The sequence below is a fragment of the Trichomycterus rosablanca genome, chromosome 8 (genome assembly GCF_030014385.1).
Source record: "Trichomycterus rosablanca isolate fTriRos1 chromosome 8, fTriRos1.hap1, whole genome shotgun sequence".
NCBI lineage: Eukaryota > Metazoa > Chordata > Actinopteri > Siluriformes > Trichomycteridae > Trichomycterus > Trichomycterus rosablanca.
Window position 1 is genome coordinate 40,888,819 of NC_085995.1, and position 22,000 is coordinate 40,910,818.

Here is a 22,000-nt window from a genome sequence, read left to right on the forward strand (position 1 = left end):
CAGTGTCACTGCAGTGCTGAGAATCATCCACCAGCTAAATAATACCTGCTCTGTGGTGGTCCTGTGGGGGTCCTGACCATTGAAGAACAGGGTGAAAGGGGGTAACAAAGCATGTAGAGAAACAGATGGACTACAGTCAGTAATTGTAGAACTACAAAGTGCTTCTATATGGTAAGTGGAGCTGATAACATGGACAGTGAGTGTAGAAACAAGGAGGTGGTTTTAATATTATGGCTGATCGGTGTACAGTATATACATTATATATACGGTTATATCTGATTATTTATTTTATTTATTGTACTTTTATTTTTATATTTATATATTTTAGATGTGTTTAAAGCTTGTTAAAAATACAGCTGTTGCAAATAAATTCTGGTGAGTAGAGTTGATTGTACTGTTGAGTATATTCAGCTTAAATAGTGACGTTCAGTTCATTTGGTATTTGAGTTGATTTTACTTAAACACATAAGTTTTTACTATAATCGGGTTTACAGTGCACGACTCCAAATAATGAGGCTGCGTTTTTAGAAGCGAAACCGAAATATGATTCTGACGTGGAAGGTTTATAATGTGTACTAACGTGGAAGGTTTTTCGTTTTCTTTTTCTTCGTTTCATTCCGAGACTTTATAAACGATCCGATGTGATGTGAGACGATCCAGGAAACCCGTTTGCTCGGCGCCCGACGGGACGATTAGACGCCGGTAACGTGACGCGTCACGACGCAGGAATGTCCCGCCCTGTTCGTATAGAGCTATCTAACACGCCTAATCCTGCCAGTCAGGGTCAGCAGCATCCTCAGAATATTTCAGTCAGGTGTGTGAGGGCAGAAATTAAACGATCATCTCCTAAAGTACGTCTTTAAATATTCTATACAGAGTAAATTCTACTGAGTGGCTTAGCAATTACCTAAAATAACCTAACAAAACATTAGAACCACCACATAATGCAGGTGAGGGATGTGTTAGATGTTGATCTGATGATTAGGGTGAGGCTTCGGAACTGGAAGTCATGTATGACCTGGTTCTGATGCTCCTGGTGCTTGATGAGTGGTACTAACATACATCCTTGTGGAACTCACGTGATTGTTTGGTTTGTGCTGTGTTCACAGACCTGTGATAATGACGACGAGGACGTCCCCATCGCCGTGGATAATCCAGCCTTCATGGACGACTTCTTCACTCAGGTAAAGTCCTCCAACATCTTACCTGTGTGTGTGTGTGTGTGTGTGTGTGTGTGTGTGTGTGTGTGTGTGAGAATAAAACATGTGTGTTCTGTGTGTGTCTCAGATCGAGGAGATCAGGACCAGCATCGACAAGATCGATGAGAACGTGGCCGAGGTGAAGAAGCTGTACTCGGTCATTCTGTCGGCGCCCACGTCCAATCAGAGTAAGATTCAGCCAATCGGCACTCACCATCACAGGCTGCTGGTGTCGTTTGAGGGCGCTCGGGTGGCGCAGCAGCCTGGTACACTCACCCACCACCACCCAGGCTCTGGTGTCTCCTGTGCGTCAGGACTGAACACCGATTCAGGGGCGGATCGTAACGTCCTGGTGCTACGTTTACATCTTCTGCGTTTATCCAAAGCGACTTACAGAACTGTTACTGGCAGTGGTGGGGCTTGAACCGGCAACCTTCTGATTACTGGTACTACAGAACTCCTGCCACGTCCCAATCCAGGATAAAACGGTGGATGAAATTAAAATACAAGAATTGAAATAATGAATTTGGCTTCTAGGGATCAGATTGTTTATTTTTACACGATGTAACGACGATCACCAGGGCTCTACTAAATTTACTGGGAAATGTGCTTAATTGCGTGGACCTCGAAAAAAATCTAGGGCTGCACCTAACGATTATTTTTTTTATCGATTAATCTAGCGATTTTTAATTTTTTTTAAAAATTTTTTTTTTTTTAAATTTTTTATTGGTAATCTAACAAAATTTATATATACTACTCTAACGATTATTTTTATCGATTAATCTACCAATTTTTTTATTATTGTTAATATTAATGTAACGATTTTTTTATATATATATATAATTTTATTTTTTTTACTAACAATTTTTTGATTGATTAATCTAGTGATTTTTATTATTATTATTAATCTAACGATTTTATATATATATATTACTAACGATTTTATATATATATATTACTAACGATTTTATATATATATATATTACTAACGATTTTATATATATATATTACTAACGATTTTATATATATATATTACTAACGATTTTATATATATATATATATATTACTAACGATTTTATATATATATATTACTAACGATTTTATATGTATATATTACTAACGATTTTATATATATATATATATTACTAACGATTTTTTATATATATATATATATTACTAACGATTTTATATATATATATTACTAACGATTTTATCGATTAATCTAGTGATTTTTATTATTATAATTATTATTAACTTAACAATTTTTATATATATATATATATATATATATATATATATATATATATATATATATATATGTATATATTGCTAATGATTTTTTTTTATCAAATAATTATATTATTAAGATTTTTATATTATTACTATTAATATTATTAGTCTAATGATTTATATATATATACAGTGTATCACAAAAGTGAGTACACCCCTCACATTTCTGCAGATATTTAAGTATATCTTTTCATGGGACAACACTGACAAAATGACACTTTGACACAATGAAAAGTAGTCTGTGTGCAGCTTATATAACAGTCTAAATTTATTCTTCCCTCAAAATAACTCAATATACAGCCATTAATGTCTAAACCACCGGCAACAAAAGTGAGTACACCCCTAAGAGACTACACCCCTAAATGTCCAAATTGAGCACTGCTTGTCATTTTCCCTCCAAAATGTCATGTGATTTGTTAGTGTTACTAGGTCTCAGGTGTGCATAGGGAGCAGGTGTGTTCAATTTAGTAGTACAGCTCTCACACTCTCTCATACTGGTCACTGAAAGTTCCAACATGGCACCTCATGGCAAAGAACTCTCTGAGGATCTTAAAAGACGAATTGTTGCACTACATGAAGATGGCCAAGGCTACAAGAAGATTGCCAACACCCTAAAACTGAGCTGCAGCACAGTGGCCAAGATCATCCAGCGTTTTAAAAGAGCAGGGTCCACTCAGAACAGACCTCGCGTTGGTCGTTCAAAGAAGCTGAGTGCACGTGCTCAGCATCACATCCAACTGCTGTCTTTGAAAGATAGGCGCAGGAGTGCTGTCAGCATTGCTGCAGAGATTGAAAAGGTGGGGGGTCAGCCTGTCAGTGCTCAGACCATACGCCGCACACTACATCAAATTGGTCTGCATGGCTGTCACCCCAGAAGGAAGCCTCTTCTGAAGTCTCTACACAAGAAAGCCTGCAAACAGTTTGCTGAAGACATGTCAACAAAGGACATGGATTACTGGAACCATGTCCTATGGTCTGATGAGACCAAGATTAATTTGTTTGGTTCAGATGGTCTCAAGCATGTGTGGCGGCAATCAGGTGAGGAGTACAAAGATAAGTGTGTCATGCCTACAGTCAAGCATGGTGGTGGGAATGCCATGGTCTGGGGCTGCATGAGTGCAGCAGGTGTTGGGGAGTTACATTTCATTGAGGGACACATGAACTCCAATATGTACTGTGAAATACTGAAGCAGAGCATGATCCCCTCCCTCCGGAAACTGGGTCGCAGGGCAGTGTTCCAGCATGATAATGACCCCAAACACACCTCTAAGACGACCACTGCTTTATTGAAGAGGCTGAGGGTAAAGGTGATGGACTGGCCAAGCATGTCTCCAGACCTAAACCCAATAGAACATCTTTGGGGCATCCTCAAGCGGAAGGTGGAAGAGCGCAAAGTCTCGAATATCCGCCAGCTCCGTGATGTCGTCATGGAGGAGTGGAAAAGCATTCCAGTGGCAACCTGTGAAGCTCTGGTAAACTCCATGCCCAGGAGAGTTAAGGCAGTTCTGGGAAATAATGGTGGCCACACAAAATATTGACACTTCAGGAACTTTCACTAAGGGGTGTACTCACTTTTGTTGCCGGTGGTTTAGACATTAATGGCTGTATATTGAGTTATTTTGAGGGAAGAATAAATTTACACTGTTATATAAGCTGCACACAGATTACTTTTCATTGTGTCAAAGTGTCATTTTGTCAGTGTTGTCCCATGAAAAGATATACTTAAATATCTGCAGAAATGTGAGGGGTGTACTCACTTTTGTGATACACTGTATATATATATATATATACATATACACACACACACACACACATATATATAATCACAGCTGGATACGTTACAATCAGCCCTTTGAGGGCCACCATAATGTAGATGTGGCCCTCGGTGAAAATGTGTTTGACACCCCTCACCTAGAACATCCAGCGACGGTGCGAGGCTTCATGTTCCATCTCAGATACCAAAATTCTGGTTGTTAGTTTTCCAAACTCAGTCGTGTTTTTAGCTGCCGTGTTTTTACACTCTTCCACATCTCGGACATTTTGACTAAGCGATCGCTAACTGAATTGCCGTAGGATCGCCAGGACGCCTCGTAGTGCACATTTAAGCAGTAAACGTGAGGCGCTTGAACGCTGCACGAATGAAAAACGTGAATTAGGTAGGGACCTGGGTATGACACACGAGCAGTTAGCCTGATGTAGAAGTCACGTGACGTCTGAATCCGGCGGTTCCGACCGAGGTCGATCGGCTGCGTATCGGATTACAAAACCAAACGTAAACACGGCGAAGCTCAGGAATGAAAAGGATCAGATCACATGACTTCTACTGTTTACATCGGTCAATCAGAAAGACAAAGCGCAGTCGGGTTTGGTCCAGTTTCAGCTCTGGTCTGACCGGCCGCAGAGTAAACAATCGTACAAACTAAATTGGTTCATGCCGCTCAGGTGGCGCAGCGGTAAAAACACCGAGCTGAGATCTCGCGGGGCGGCTGTATGAACAACTATTGGCCTGTTGTTCAGATATGGGCGGGACTGAGCCGGATGGGGTCTCTGCACAGAGATGAGGAAAGAGTGCTCTCTCTCAGGGTGTGTCTCTCCGTACACAACGCTGATCCGCACTTCACTCGTCAAAGTGTAGGTGATAAAATGCATACGGCTGCTGCCCACGTGTCGGAGGGGGCGTGGGTTAGCTTCGTTCTCCTCAATCAGAGCGGGGATCGGCATTGGTGGAGAGGAAGCGTGATGCAATCAGGCAATTGGACGCGCTAAAAGGGAGAAAATGCATAAAAATACATATAAATATATAAACTAAATTGGTTCATTTTATTCTTTATTACTCAGTTTAGTCATATCCAATTCAAAGACCAGATTACATTTACATTTGCTGAATTTAGCGGACGCTTTTATCCAAAGCGACTTACAATTGAGGGTTAAGGGCCTCGCTCAAGGGCCCAACAGTGGCAACTTGGCAGTGGTGGGGCTGGAACCAGCAACCTTTTGATTACTAGTCCAGTACCTTAATCACTGAGCAACTGCTTTGTATCACCACACACCTTCTCCGACACGTGTCCAATGCAACCACTTGTTTTCACTCGGCAGTGTTGGGTTCCCACACAGTCATCAGTCATTACATTAAAACCACCTCCTTGTTTCTACACTCACTGTCCATGTTATCAGCTCCACTTACCATATAGAAGCACTTTGTAGTTCTACAATTACTGACTGTAGTCCATCTGTATCTTCATGCTGTTCTTCAATGGTCAGGACCCCCACAGAGCAGGTATTATTTAGGTGGTGGATGATTCTCAGCACTGCAGTGACACTGACATGGTGGTGGTGTGTTAGTGTGTGTTGTGCTGGTATGAGTGGATCAGACACAGCAGCGCTGCTGGAGTTTTTAAACACCTCACCGTCACTGCTGGACTAAGAATCGTCCACCGACCGAAGATATCCAGCCGACAGCGCCCCGTGGACAGCGTCCTGTGACCACTGATGAAGGTCTAGAAGATGAGCGACTCAAACTGCAGCAATAGATGAGCGATCGTCTCTGACTTTACATCTACAAGGTGGACCGACTAGGTAGGAGTGTGTGATAGAGTGGACGGTGAGTGGACACGGTGTTTAAAAACTCCAGCAGCGCTGCTGTGTCTGATCCACTCGTACCAGCACAACACACACTAACACACCAGCACCATGTCAGTGTCACTGCAGTGCTGAGAATCATCCACCACCTAAATAATACCTGCTCTGTGGGGGTCCTGTGGGGGTCCTGACCATTGAAGAACAGGGTGAAAGGGGGTAACAAAGCATGTAGAGAAACAGATGGACTACAGTCAGTAATTGTAGAACTACAAAGTGCTTCTATATGGTAAGTGGAGCTGATAAAATAAACCGGTAAGGTGACTGACGTTCCGGCTGGCTGATCACACCGTACTGACGGTAAACACTTTCCTCAGGTGTGTAAGGAATAAAGAACGCCTCTGTTTGTTGAGGTTAAAAAGAGGAACACTGTTCGATCGGGTTTAATCTGAGCCGTGAACATAAAGGAAACTGGACGCTTCACCACCGACAAATGCAAATTAGAGGCTGAAATCGGAGACACGCCCAAATACCAGAGCTGGAGTGAGTGCTACACTGTAGTATATGGAGAAAAGTATCGGGACGCTGCTTAACAGTCACTAACAGGTGTGATAAATCAATCATATAAAGGAACTGATATGCTTCCAGCTTGGCAGCAACAGTTTAGGGAAGGTCCTTTTCCATGTACATTTACATTTTCTGCATTTTATCCAAAGCGACTAACAATACTGTAATGGTATAGCAATTGAGGGTTAAGGGCCTTGCTCAAGGGCCCGACAGAGGCAACCTGGCAGTGGTGGGGCTTAACCACTAGGATACAACTGCCCTACATTAACTGGACATGAGCAAGCTCTATAAAGAGCCCTGACCTCAGCCCCACTCGACAGCTCTGGGATGAACCGGAACACCGACTGAACAATCAGCGCCCAGCCGTACTGACTGAATGGGCACAAATTCCCACAGACACACTACAAAGTCTTGTTAGAAGCTTAAAAGATCAAACAGAGGTCGATAATAATAATTAATAGCAGATGTCCAAGTTTATGGACAGGCGTCCGAATACTTTTGGCCACATACTGTACGACACCCTTGGAACTGAGAGAGTTAAGGTCCGTGCTCAAGGGCCCGACAGTGGCTGCATGGCAAAGCCAGGATTCCAACCCACAACCTTCTGATTGATGGTCCAAAGATCCACCCAGTGTCCCTATTAAAAACAGAAACCCTGAGCTCAACCCCACTCGACAGCTCTGGGATGAACCGGAACGCCGACTGAAAAATCAGCGCCCAGCTGTACTGACTGAATTGGCACAAATTTCCACAGACACATTACAAAGTCTTGTGAGAAGCTTGAAAAGTCTGTTTTAATGCCCAACAAGCTCATGGTCAGGCGTCCGAATACTTTTGACCATATAACGTAGGACACCCTCGGAGCAGAGAGACCTAAGGGCCATGCTCAAGGGCCCAACAGTGGCTGCACGGCAAAGCCAGGATTCCAAAGTTTTGCAAACGTTGTTTTTTTGTTAAAGGGAGGGCTAAGGGTAATTGTACAATACTTAAACATTAAATAAACAATAAAACAAATGTATATATTGCATAGGGCTGCCACTAACGACTACTGTTCTATCGATTAATCTTTTAGACTATTTTATACATTAGTTGATTGATCTAAACGATTAATTTAATTCAGAATCTCATTTAAGCTTCTTTTATTTAACACCAAACTGTACGGCATAATAATCTAACACAGAACTAAATGTAAACAGGGTTAGGGTTAGATTATCACATTCTCATATAAGCGCTCCATATTAAACACAGTGCAGCTCGTTCATGCTTCAACTTATAGCACAGATAAAATAGTTAGATGTAGCCACGTCTCATTAAGTCCAGCGTACAGTAACGACAGAACGAGCCCCGATTCTAACCTCCACATTCACTCAACACTTACTGCACATTCTAAACCATGTAAACAAAGCGGCCCAACGCAGTAAAGTACGCGGCGGTCTAACTGAACTCAATAAGAAATACGCTGTTCCAAGATCTCCACGATTAAGAAGCGTAATGAAACGATATAGACGTGCAGCACGGCGCCGGTGCTGCTGTGGTACCATCAAAGCTTTACACAGTGAACAAACCAGCTTTTAGTTCTGTACCAGTTTTAAGTATCACCAAACTTTGGATGATTTGGGTCGTGGAGGACTTTGATCTTCTCTTTGAAAGCTCTACAATCGTCCTCTGACGGCTGCAGACGGCGTTTTTTAAGACGGCGCTTAATGCCGCCGACCAGCGACCGGAGCAGATACGACTGAGGTCCTGCACACGGCGAGTAGTGCTGAGGGAATCATATGAACGCTTATATGAACGGAGACGATGTAGAAATTAAAAAGGATCCTTTATAAATGACGCATCGACTAGGTCGACCAATCGTGGCAGCCCTAATATTGCAGCTGTTTCACGTGTACTGATTCCATCATAATTCCTGCATTATGTACATGATGAAATTAAAACGTAGCACCGGTAGCACCGCTGAGACTCTAACTCAGGACCCCAAGCTCTCTACGGTGGTGGGCGAGCGTACGTGACTGCTGCGCGACCCTCCGAGCGCCTGCACCATCTTCTGAAACCTTGTTTAATAAAACGCTTCTTTGTTCGTTTGTGTAGAAACGCAGGATGGCCTGGAGTCGCTGACCAACGACATCAAGAAAATGGCCAACAATGCTCGCAACAAGCTGAAGAGTAAGTCTGGAGCTCCGGGTAGGACACGATGTTTATCTGATTAGATTTGTGCACTGCTGCCCTGCGCCCGCTGCTTCTGGGTGGCACCAAACCCAAAAACCCAAAATTCAAAGCTTCGATCAGGATGAAACGGTGGATGAAGGTAGATGAATCTAAAGTGTGTGTGGGTGAAAGACGAATAGGGTACCAAACAAATAAAATGGTTAAATTGTATAATTTTTTCATTTAATATTGTGCACAAATGTGTCACCTATGTAAATATGTAATTTTTTTTTTCAGCATTTTGCTTATTTGATAATTTTAGTGTTGTTGACACACAAGGACACAAAAATGTCATTCAGTGCAACGACTAATTTATGACAAAATACACACACAAGGAACAATCTTATCCATTTCAAATGTATAAGTTTAGTATATCTCTTACAAAAGATTTAAAACCTCAGAAGAAACTGTACTTACTCTGTTTTGAATTTTCTGTGCATCGTTTGTACTCTAATGCATCTTGGGATTTTGTTTATTTGTATACGAGATGTTTTTGCTACACATTCTATTCTATTTGAAACCCAATCAAACTCTGTTTTCTATGAAGCAGGTCTGGATTCTCTTGCATTCACATGAAAAAAATATATAATAATTACTTATTACAGTTATTTTAAGCAAATGTTTTTGTTGCACTGTATGATGATTTTATGCTGCACTGAATGACATACTCCAAATTATCCTGTTACATCAGAATATTCATGACTTAATTTGTTTTTAAGTTCTTTATTGATTAAAGTAGCAGTAGTAGAATGAAAATATGCCACACCAGTGGCAAGTATGTGTTATAATATTACTACATCATGAAAACAGTAAGGCAATGAAAAACATAGCTAATGAAGCCATCATAACAACCTGTAAGGCACCAGAACAGTGTGGAAGTTTGGAATTTGTGTCATAACACGTGAAAAAGTTGCTGCAGTAAATCTAAATTCATTCAGCAGTGAAAACTATTTGAAGTCGCATTTTATTTCATGAACTGAACAAATGTTTTCCGGTCTTCTGTTGTTAACCTCGAGGTTCTTGCTGTACATGGCTTTGGTTCTGCGATTACGATTTTGACATCAGACTTAAGGTAGTAAATTTCATCAGGTGGATTTGGCCACACAAAGGAATTTCTGTTTCAGTTGTGTAGCATGCAGCTAACTTGCACCTCATCTCCTACAGACAGCAGTACCTGCCCGACGAATGGCGGGTCATCGTACCTGACAATAACAAAATCTCAGGGACCACTTCATCAAAAACATCATTATTAATATTCATTGTAATTACTGCTCTTATTAAGGAAGACTAGAATGGAAAAAAGTGGTTTTAATATTTAAAAATAATTTTAAAACATTATAAAGTCAGTATAACAATGTCATTATCAATTTAGTGCAACAGCGAAATTCTGTTGCACTGAATGACAGAAATTTTACTTTAGCACATTTTACAGTTATCCCAGTGGTTAGCAAAAGCTAACATTGACCTTAGCTCAAAGACATCTCTACACATATTCACATTTAAATGTTAATAACCTTGTTTGTTTACTAGATTAACCGTAATATTAGGTTTTCTGTGTTGTACTGAATGACACTCAGTTTTGTTCTTTAATGTACTGTGTCAGTAAAAGACATTTTTATCAAATAATGTTAAAATGCATTGACCTCGTGTGTGTGTGTGCTGAAGGGTCCCCAGGAGTCTTTTGTTGTTATAATTGGTCACATGACTGCAGTAACTTGATCGCATATTAAAATAAGGCTTTTTATTAACGTTGTACTGAATGACAACTGAAGCTCGGGAAAATGGGGACTGAAAGTATCCTGAATATTATTAATATTAAAAAACACATCTGATTGAATATTATTTAATATGTCACACATGACATTTGTACAATTATGCCAAAGCAATACATTGTAAGTTTTACTTAAGATTAATTAGTTTTTTCTTAATGTTTTATTACTTAAAGAGGTAGGGGGACCGTCACTGAATGACATTTTGGGGGTTTCAAGGGTTATTTTTTTCAAAAATCATACATTTTCCTTACACAGCCTCGGAGACCCCGCCCACTTTTTAGTCCCGTCTTTCCCACCCAGCAGACTAGTGGGCGATTTTTATCTGATGCACGCACTAGGGGGCGCCCAACTGACTGGTGGCAGATCTAAGATTCAAATTCGGAGAGCTCAGCACTGGTGAACTAGCAGAATATGACGCTGGTCCACTGGCCCTATAATCTCACTGGTCTGGAACCAACAGACATGTGGTGCAGGCGGTCCTAGCGTCACCATAGTGACGTTGTTTTCCCGCCTTCAGTCCCACGCACAGACGCTGAAAAAGTCCATACTGGATGATTAGATCTGTCCTAAAAGAAATCAGACTCGATTTGGATAAAAGCGTGTGTGTGTGTATGTGCGCGTGCAGGCATCGAGAGGAACCTGGAGACAGGTGAGCAGGAGCGAGTATCAGCCGACATGAGGATACGCAAATCACAGGTGAGCGCACGTCCTTCCATCTCCCATCATGCACCACACACAGACACCCCAATTCACCTGCTGTCGTTTCCTCCCAGCATGCAATTCTGTCCCGGAAATTTGTGGACGTGATGACAAAATACAACGAAGCTCAGGTGGACTTCAGAGAGAAGAGCAAAGGGCGAATCCAGAGACAGTTAGAGATCAGTGAGTCTCATACACACATACGTACACACACACTACACACACACACACACACACTCACACACATACACTACACACACACACACACACATATACACACACCACACACACACACATATACACACACACACTCACACACACACTACACACACATATACACACATATACACACACACATATACACACACACTACACACACATACACTACACACACACACACACACACTCACACACATACACTACACACACACACCACACACACACACACCACACACACACATATACACACACACACACACACATACACTCACATACACACACTAACACACACACACATACATACACATACAGTGTATCACAAAAGTAAGTACACCCCTCACATTTCTGCAGATATTTAAGTATATCTTTTCATGGGACAACACTGACAAAATGACACTTTGACACAATGAAAAGTAGTCTGTGTGCAGCTTATATAAGAGTGTAAATTTATTCTTCCCTCAAAATAACTCAATATACAGCCATTAATGTCTAAACCACCGGCAACAAAAGTGAGTACACCCCTTAGTGAAAGTTCTTGAAGTGTCAATATTTTGTGTGGCCACCATTATTTCCCAGAACTTCCTTAACTCTCCTGGGCATGGAGTTTACCAGAGCTTCACAGGTTGCCACTGGAATGCTTTTCCACTCCTCCATGACGACATCACGGAGCTGGCGGATATTCGAGACTTTGCGCTCCTCCACCTTCCGCTTGAGGATGCCCCAAAGATGTTCTATTGGGTTTAGGTCTGGAGACATGCTTGGCCAGTCCATCACCTTTACCCTCAGCCTCTTCAATAAAACAGTGGTCGTCTTAGAGGTGTGTTTGGGGTCATTATCATGCTGTAACACTGCCCTGCGACTCAGTTTCCGGAGGGAGGGGATCATGCTCTGCTTCAGTATTTCACAGTACATATTGGAGTTCATGTGTCCCTCAATGAAATGTAACTCCGCAACACCTGCTGCACTCATGCAGCCCCAGACCATGGCATTCCCACCACCATGCTTGACTGTAGGCATGACACACTTATCTTTGTACTCCTCACCTGATTGCCGCCACACATGCTTGAGACCATCTGAACCAAACAAATTAATCTTGGTCTCATCAGACCATAGGACATGGTTCCAGTAATCCATGTCCTTTGTTGACATGTCTTCAGCAAACTGTTTGCGGGCTTTCTTGTGTAGAGACTTCAGAAGAGGCTTCCTTCTGGGGTGACAGCCATGCAGACCAATCTGATGTAGTGTGTGGCGTATGGTCTGAGCACTGACAGGCTGACCCCCCACCTTTTCAATCTCTGCAGCAATGCTGACAGCACTCCTGCGCCTATCTTTCAAAGACAGCAGTTGGATGTGACGCTGAGCACGTGCACTCAGCTTCTTTGGACGACCAACGCGAGGTCTGTTCTGAGTGGACCCTGCTCTTTTAAAACGCTGGATGATCTTGGCCACTGTGCTGCAGCTCAGTTTCAGGGTGTTGGCAATCTTCTTGTAGCCATGGCCATCTTCATGTAGCGCAACAATTCGTCTTTTAAGATCCTCAGAGAGTTCTTTGCCATGAGGTGCCATGTTGGACCAGTATGAGAGAGTGTGAGAGCTGTACTACTAAATTGAACACACCTGCTCCCTATGCACACCTGAGACCTAGTAACACTAACAAATCACATGACATTTTGGAGGGAAAATGACAAGCAGTGCTCAATTTGGACATTTAGGGGTGTAGTCTCTTAGGGGTGTACTCACTTTTGTTGCCGGTGGTTTAGACATTAATGGCTGTATATTGAGTTATTTTGAGGGAAGAATAAATTTATGCTGTTATATAAGCTGCACACAGACTACTTTTCATTGTGTCAAAGTGTCATTTTGTCAGTGTTGTCCCATGAAAAGATATACTTAAATATCTGCAGAAATGTGAGGGGTGTACTTACTTTTGTGATACACTGTACATACACACATACACACACACACACACACACACACATACACACACGTACATACACACACGTACACTCTCACATACTCACACACACACATACACACATACACACATACACACATACACACATATACACACACGTACATACACACACACACGTACACACACACACGTACACTCTCACATACTCACACATGCACATACACACACACACACATGCACATACACACACACATGCACATACACACATATACACACATATACACACACGTACATACACACACACACGTACACACACACACGTACACTCTCACATACTCACACATGCACATACACACACACACATGCACATACACACACACATGCACATACACACATACACACACGTACATACACACATGCATGTACACACATGCACATACACACATACACACACACACACACACACATACATACACACATACACACACACGTACATACACACACGTACACTCACATATTCACACATGCACGTACACACATACACATGCACATACACACATACACACACGTACATACACACACGTACATACACACACGTACATACACACATGCACACACACATTCACATACACGTACATACACACACACACACACACACACACATACATACACACGTACACACATACACACACGTACATACACACATGCAAACACACACACGTACACACACATAAATACATACACATACACACACACACACACACTACACATGCACACACATACACACACGCATGCACATATACACTCACACACACATACACACATACACACACACATGAACAAATACAATTTTTCAGTGTTATGGCGGTTTTTATGAATGTATTATATTATTTATCCTAAATCTGTAATTAGATCAGTGTGCAGGACACTTTACTCATTTTAAAGTCAATGCATTTTCATTTATATTTATACATATAATGTCCTGGAGATGGAAATGTCACCGATTCAGCAGAACGGCCCATCTCCTCTTTATGAGGACACAGATCTGCTTTTCGGTTTCCTTACAGAGGGACAGGACACGGTGCTGTAACCGCTCCCTGCGTAACCACAAACTGGTTCCTCTCTTACATCTGTGGTGTAACTGTTAAACAGACGCTGTTCTTTCTGCCTCGTTAGTGTTGAGAATCGTTCTTCAACTTTTTACTGCAGCTCGTCGTGTGTTTACGTATTTTATATTCAGAATGTGGTCCAAATCATGAGTAAAATCACGTGGAAACAGAAAAATATAAAGAATATAAGCGAATAACATCGATGAGCTTGTTACAGTCGCACCTACACTATTCAGCCAAAGGTATTTGGACCGCTGAGCATGAGCTTGTCGGACGTCCCATTAAAAAAAAAAATGAAGCACAGCAATATGGTCCTAGGTTCGATTCCCTTTCTGTGTGAAGTTGCGTGCCGCATGTTCTCCACATGTCCGTGTGGGTTTCCTCCAGGAGCTCCGGTTTCCTCCCACAGTCCAAAAACGTTCAAGTGAGGTGAACTGGAGATACAAAACTGTCCATGACTGTGTTTGATATTAAATCCGAACTGATGAATCATGGATAACCTGTACCTACCTGTCCTGTTATGAACAGACAAACGTTTATCTGTAAACAAACGAACTGTCGCTCTGCTCTTTTCTAGCTGGGAGAGTCACTACTGATGAGGAGCTGGAAGAAATGCTGGAGGGTGGAAATGCAGCCGTCTTCACTGCAGGGGTAACGTGTGTGTGTGTGTGTGTGTGTGTGTGTGTGTGTGTGTGTGTGTGTGAGGGTTAGGGGACTGGGACTGTTGATGAAATGTCAGTGGTTCAACCACCACCAAATACTGTTGGACCCTCGAGCAGGACCCTTTTCCCCACGTTGGCTTATTAAATTGTTAAATCAGAGGATCTATCATGTAATCTGTCTTTTTGCACCCGAGTTGGACATACTTGTACTGAAATGGTTCAATTCTTCTTATATATTAAACAGCTGCAGCATTACAATACATTTACATCAATACAGCTGTAATATTAATCTAACAATGTAATTACGTAAATAAAGGATGTGTGTAGCTCCACCGGCAGTTACTCTGTGCTGATACCAGAGATGTTCACCAGTCACAAAATATCAGTTCGAGTCAATATAATCTACACAAACATATCATGGACTGCTTTATTGCTGCTACCATCAGTCACAGTCAGTAGGAATCATTTACCGAGCGTCATCACTGCACTTCTGGGTAGCTAAGTGGTAAAGGTGCTGGACTAGTAATCAAAAGATGTCCAAATTGCCACTGTTGGGCCCTTGACCAAGGCCTTGAACTCTCAATAGCTTAGATTGTATTCGGTCATCTTCAGATCAGGATGTCGGAACACCTCCACGCAATCTCTCCGTTCCGAGGAGGAGCACGTTCTCCGACGCCCGACTGAAACCCTCCGCCGTGTGCCCCGTGTTCTAGATCGTCGACTCCGGGATCTCCAAGCAGGCGCTGAGCGAGATCGAGTCCCGGCACAAGGACATCCAGCGGCTGGAGAGCAGCATCAAGGAGCTGCACGACATGTTCGTGGACATCGCCATGCTGGTAGAGAACCAGGTACGTTCCTCTGCTCACCTCCGCTCACCTCTCCCTCCATCACACCATCACTGACCCGCCCTGGTGCCTACTCCCTACCTGATCAGCTCCTCAGTAGAGAGGATCCTAATGCGACATGGCGCTCATAATCAGATTATTTAGACGCTTTACTCACATCACCGCAGTTTGTTAGATGTTTGGTTCCAAAACCATGAACATCTGTGTGGCCAAAAGTCTGTATACATATATATACACTGATCAGCCATAACATTAAAACCACCTCCTTGTTTCTACACTCACTGTCCATTTTATCAGCTCCACTTACCATATAGAAGCACTTTGTAGTTCTACAATTACTGACTGTAGTCCATCTGTTTCTCTGCATGCTTTGTTACCTCCTTTCATGCTGTTCTTCAATGGTCAGGACCCCCACAGGACCCCCACAGAGCAGGTATTATTTAGGTGGTGGATGATTCTCAGCACTGCGGTGACACTGACATGGTGGTGGTGTGTTAGTGTGTGTTGTGCTGGTATGAGTGGATCAGACACAGCAGCGCTGCTGGAGTTTTTAAACACCTCACTGTCACTGCTGGACCGAGAATCGTCCACCGACCAAAAATATCCAGCCGACAGCATCCTGTGCCCACTGATGAAGGTCTAGAAGATGAGCGACTCAAACAGCAGCGATAGATGAGCGATCGTCTCTGACTTTACATCTACAAGGTGGACCGACTAGGTAGGAGTGTGTGATAGAGTGGACAGTGAGTGGACACACACTCATACCAGCACAACACACACTAACACACCACCACCATGTCAGTGTCACTGCAGTGCTGAGAATCATCCACCACCTAAATAATACCGGCTCTGTGCGGGTCCTGACCATTGAAGAACAGCATGAAACAGATGGACTACAGTCAGTAATTGTAGAACTACAAAACTACAGAGTTAGGTTCAGATCTCCATTCCTTTATCTCTCCGTTTCCTCTCCTCTCTTTCCTGTTTCTGTTTCCCAGACTCTCTGTGTGTTCTGTTTTCTGTCCTCGGTGTGGAATAACCCTCTCGCCCCGCTCCCGTCCTCACGTCTGCTTCCCAAATGTGAGTCTTTCCACTCTGGAGCTCTTTTTCCTTCTTCACTTCCTTTCATTGAGGTCCCTGTGTGTACATTAGGGATGTGAATAGATCAGGGATGAGATCCCCTGTGAGATCAGAGAAAGAATAAAAGGATTTACACCGATCAGGCATAACATTATGACCTAATATTGTATCGGCTGCCGAATCAGCCCTGACCCGTCGTGCCATGGACTCCACTGGACCCCTGAAAGTGTGCTGTGGTATCTAAGATGTCAGCAGCAGATCCTTTGACTCCTGTAAGTTGTGAGGTGGCGCCTCCATGGATCGGACTCGTCCGTCCAGCGCGTCCCGCAGATGCTCGATTGGCCACAGATATCAGGGAAGCGTCTCCATGAGAGGGTGAACACGGTCTGCAACGATGCTCAGGTAGGAGCTACGTGTCGGAGTAACGTCCACATGGACGGCAGGACCCGAGGTTTCCCAGCACAACGTCGCCCAGAGCATCACACCGCCCCCGCCGGCTCGCCTTCTTCCATCGCTCCGTGGTCCAGTTCCCATGCTCACGTGCCCATCGTTGGCGCTTTCGGGGGTGGACAGGGGTCAGCATGGGCACCCTGACTGGTCTGCAGCTCTGCAGCCTCATACACAACAAACTGAGCTGCACTGTGTATTCTGACACCTTTCTATCAGAACCAGCATGAACTTCTTCAGCAGTCTGAGCTACAGGAGCTCGTCTGTTGGATCGGACCACACGTGCACGAATGAGCCTTGGCCGCCCATGACCCTGTTCTTTCCTGGCAGCACATTTGATAGATACTGACCACTGCAGACCGGGACACACCCCACAAGAGCTGCAATTTTAGAGATGCTCACTCGTAAAATGTTCACTCGCTGCGTAATATACCTCCCCACTAACAAGTGCCGTGATGAAGAGATAATCAGAGTTATTCACCTCTCAGTGGTCATAATGTTATGCCTGCTCGGTGTATTTTTGTGTGTAAATACTGAAGCCGCTTTGACGCTTTGATTTTACTTGTTTATCTGCTGTCTGAGGGGGAAATCTCTGAGAGGTAAGAGTTTACTTTAACAGAGTATTTTATTGTTTGTGTTTGTGTTGTGGATGAATTTTAACTTTATGAGAGTTTGTGAGAGAGAGAAGTTGGGCCTGCGTCGTTCCACAGGAGGCGCCAGTGTTCAAAACAATCACCATCAGTGACTTTAATCTGAATGTACTGTACAGTAGAGCTGGTTCCACTCACCACGTTTCTGTTCATCTAACCGCTCTACATCAGTGCTACCTTCACTACGTTTCACTGATTATATTCATTCAGGTACAGAGACGCGTTCATATTAAGATTTTGTGGACCAGTAACGATCGGTTCCCAGTTAAAATAAATCTGAAGCAAAGAGATGTTTTGCTAACTGATCCTGCAGAGCCGCGCAGTCAGTGCTGTCGGGCGCGGCTCTATAGTTTCACCTTTCTGGCCTTTTTGCTGCAGAGCGGTTATAACTTCATTTGTTGTTCTGGCTGGAAATTAGGGCTTGAAAGGAAGGAATCCTAGAAAACTTTCTTCTATACTGTTCTATACTGTTCTATACTATACTGTTCTAAACAATACTATAAAGTCTTATATAATTCTGTAAAATAAAATAATGTTCTATATAATACTGTTCTATACAGTTCTATAGAATTCTATAAGATATAATAGTGTTCTATACAATACTATACTGTTCTATACAATTCTATACTATACTGTTCTAAACAATACTATAAAGTCTTATATAATTCTGTAAAATAAAAGAATGTTCTATATAATACTGTTCTATACATAACTATACAGTTCTATCGAATTCTATAAGATATAATAGTGTTCTATACAATTCTATAAGATACAATACTGTTCTCTACTGTTCTATATATTGTTTTATGTAATACTATACAGTTTTATACAATTCTATAGAATACAATGCTCTTCTATACTGTTCTACATAATACTCTTCTATACATTACTATACAGTTCAATACAATTCTATATGACACAATCCTGTTCTACACAGTACGGTAATATACAATTTTATGTTTTATACTATATTGTTCTATACAATATATAGTTTTGGCTCATCCTACACTATATGGTCAAAAGTATTTGGACGCCTGACCATGAGCTTGCTGGACGTCCTATTTCAATAACAAACTATATTAAAACAGAGCGACCCCTGTGCTTATTGCAAGACTTTGAACTGTGTCTGTGTATGGGAATTCGTGCCTGTCTGGTCAAAATATGACTTTTGTATGGCTGGGCGCTGATTGGAAGATAAGAAGAAAATCTTGGTGAATCAGGATGTGTTGATGTTTAATGTACTGTTTAGTGCGTGTGCTCGTGTGTGGACGTATATTTAGGAGTGTGTGTGTGTGTGTGTGTGTGTGTTTTCAGGGTGACACCGTTAATAATATCGAGGCGAACGTGTCGAAAGCGGTGGATCACGTCGAGGCAGCAAAGGTTGAAACTAAGAAAGCCGTCAGGTACCAGAGCAAAGCACGGAAGGTACGAACCCCCGCCACACCCACACCCCGTACCTACAGTAACACTCTCCTGCTCTCTCTCTCTCTCTCTCTCTCTCTCTGTCTCTCTCTCCGCCTGTCAGGGGGGTATCATTGACAGGATCGAAAGCAACATGGACCAATCAGTGGGCTTTGTGGACGACACTAAAAAAGCCGCCAAATATCAGCAGGAGGCGCAGCGCGTGAGTGGATGAGAGCTGAAACACCCCGCCCACTCTGCCCTGACCGTTCCCTAAACTCATCATTATCATCCTCATCATGCGTTCCTATAGCTGTGTCTCACATGGACGTTTACGCACCAAACACTGAGGGCTGGGCGTACACACTGATAAAGAACGAGGCGTAATCACACAGACGCCATCATAGTTTCATTTACTAAAGCTGTAGCTCATCACACATTAAAGTTCAGAAACGAGGAGATACTAATGTTAATAAATAAAGTCACTTGGAGCTCAGCGTGGCTCTAATACAGCTGGGGGGGTTGGGGGGGTGAAAAGGCGTGGCCTTTTGACTGGGCGTGTGATACTCGGCTCTCTCTAGCCAGAACGGTGGCGGTAAAAGTGCCAAGAATTGGAATTGCAACAGAGGAACCAACAATGATTTATCTGGTATAGTCATATATATATATATATGTATAAATAAAATGATAACAAAGATAAATAACATGAAGTTTGATTGAAAAATGATCAGAAAACAAAATACAGATTATTATTATTATTATTATCAAACATTATACTATTATCAATGTTATTAATATTTTTTATTATTGTTGTTATTTTTATTTAACATTTTTAAAAATTTTATCATTATCTTTATCATTATAAAGTATTATTATAATTATTAGTGTTCATATTATTTATTAAAATATTATTTATATTAGTATTATTTATATTATTATTTTTATTATCAATGTTAACATTATTTTTTATAGTACTATTTTTTTATATTACTGTTGTTATTACTATTATTATTATTAACAAAATTTTATTATTATTATTAGCCTAAAAATGTACAATTATTATTTTTTGTCATCATTATTATTTTTATTAGTTCATTATTAAAATTAACTTTATTATTATTATTTATCTTATTTATATTATTATTTATAGTATTTTTATTTTGTTATTTATATTATTATTATTTATAATATTAATATTTTATTATTTATTTATATTACTATTATTATTTATTATTATATTATTATTTAGTATTATTGTGTTATTATTATTATATTATACTATTTTATTATTATAATAATATATTATATTACATTATTATTGTATTATTATTATCATTATTCTTTTTTATTATTATGATTTATTTTTATTATTATTATTATTATTATTATTATTATTAATTATCCCTGCAGTGTAAACACACTAGTTACAGAAATGCTGTGCAAATTATCCATATGAGACACAGCTGACCACACACACACACACACACACACACACACACACACACACACTGCCCTTTTGTGATGTATCTCCATGATGAACACTTCTGTTCCTTTAAAGGCTTTTATGAGTTTCATTACCTACACAAACACATGAAAGCACTTCCTGCTGTTACCACAGTAACCACAAACACCACACGGTGATTTAGGAGGAGAATCGCGCCCCCCTGTGGTTACAGCTCGTAATAGCAACTGTTCACAGCTCCCAAACTGTGCTGGAGTCAAACCCTACAGGTCTGATAAAGTCGTGTTAACGTCAAGTCAAGATGTGATGAACCTGGTCCCGGTTCTGATGAATGAATCTAGATTCTGATTCTTTTCTTTCTCTCTTCACTCTGATATTCATGAATGATTTTGTTTTTGTTTACATGTTTGTGTTCATGTGTGGTCATGTGTTTATGTAATATCTCACGCTAAGCAGAAAATACACACACGAACACGTACAGAGTAATAATCTAATGTGTTATTATGGTAATCAATGGATCAGAAACTAAACTGTGTGTGTGTGTGTGTGTGTGTGTGTGTGTGTGTGTGTGTGTGTGTGTGTGTTGACAGAAAGTGGTGATTATAGTGTGTGTGGTCGTGGTTCTTTTGTGCATTATTGCTTTGATAATAGGACTTTCTGTAGGACTAAAAAAGGCGTAACTATAGCTGGTGAGTATATGTGGATCATATTCAGCTACCTGAGAGTGTGTGTGTGTGTGTGTGTTATTAACATGGGGTTTCTGGTGCAGGGTGTGTGTGTGTGTGTGTGTGTGTGTGTGTGTGTGTGTGTGTGTGTGTGTGTGTGTGTGTGTGTGTGTGTGTGTGTGTGTGTGTGTGTGTGTGTGTGTGTGTGTGTGTGTGTGTGTGTGTGTGTGTGTG

At 41.5% G+C, this 22,000-nt stretch overlaps 1 protein-coding gene across 7 annotated transcripts in view; it reads left to right on the forward strand.

The window, feature by feature from the left end:
* stx3b (syntaxin 3b) overlaps nucleotides 1-22,000 on the forward strand; it is a 41,647-nt gene that overhangs the window by 11,697 nt on the left and 7,950 nt on the right. Inside the window, exons 2-10 of one of the 7 annotated variants that reach the window (XR_010013471.1) lie at nucleotides 1,110-1,184; nucleotides 1,288-1,387; nucleotides 8,724-8,798; nucleotides 11,238-11,308; nucleotides 11,386-11,494; nucleotides 15,132-15,205; nucleotides 15,930-16,064; nucleotides 19,553-19,641; nucleotides 19,764-19,862. Coding sequence is in view for 6 of the 7 variants with exons in the window: in XM_063000195.1 (XP_062856265.1) it covers nucleotides 1,110-1,184; nucleotides 1,288-1,387; nucleotides 8,724-8,798; nucleotides 11,238-11,308; nucleotides 11,386-11,494; nucleotides 15,132-15,205; nucleotides 15,930-16,064; nucleotides 19,553-19,777 (864 nt within the window). In the remaining variant the exon portion in view is untranslated. Of the gene's footprint in view, nucleotides 1-622; nucleotides 815-1,109; nucleotides 1,185-1,287; nucleotides 1,388-8,723; nucleotides 8,799-11,237; nucleotides 11,309-11,385; nucleotides 11,495-15,131; nucleotides 15,206-15,929; nucleotides 16,065-17,059; nucleotides 17,329-19,552; nucleotides 20,285-21,691; nucleotides 21,791-22,000 lie in introns of those variants that run through there. The other 6 variants (XM_063000196.1, XM_063000197.1, XM_063000200.1 and 3 more) reach the window with 6 other exon arrangements.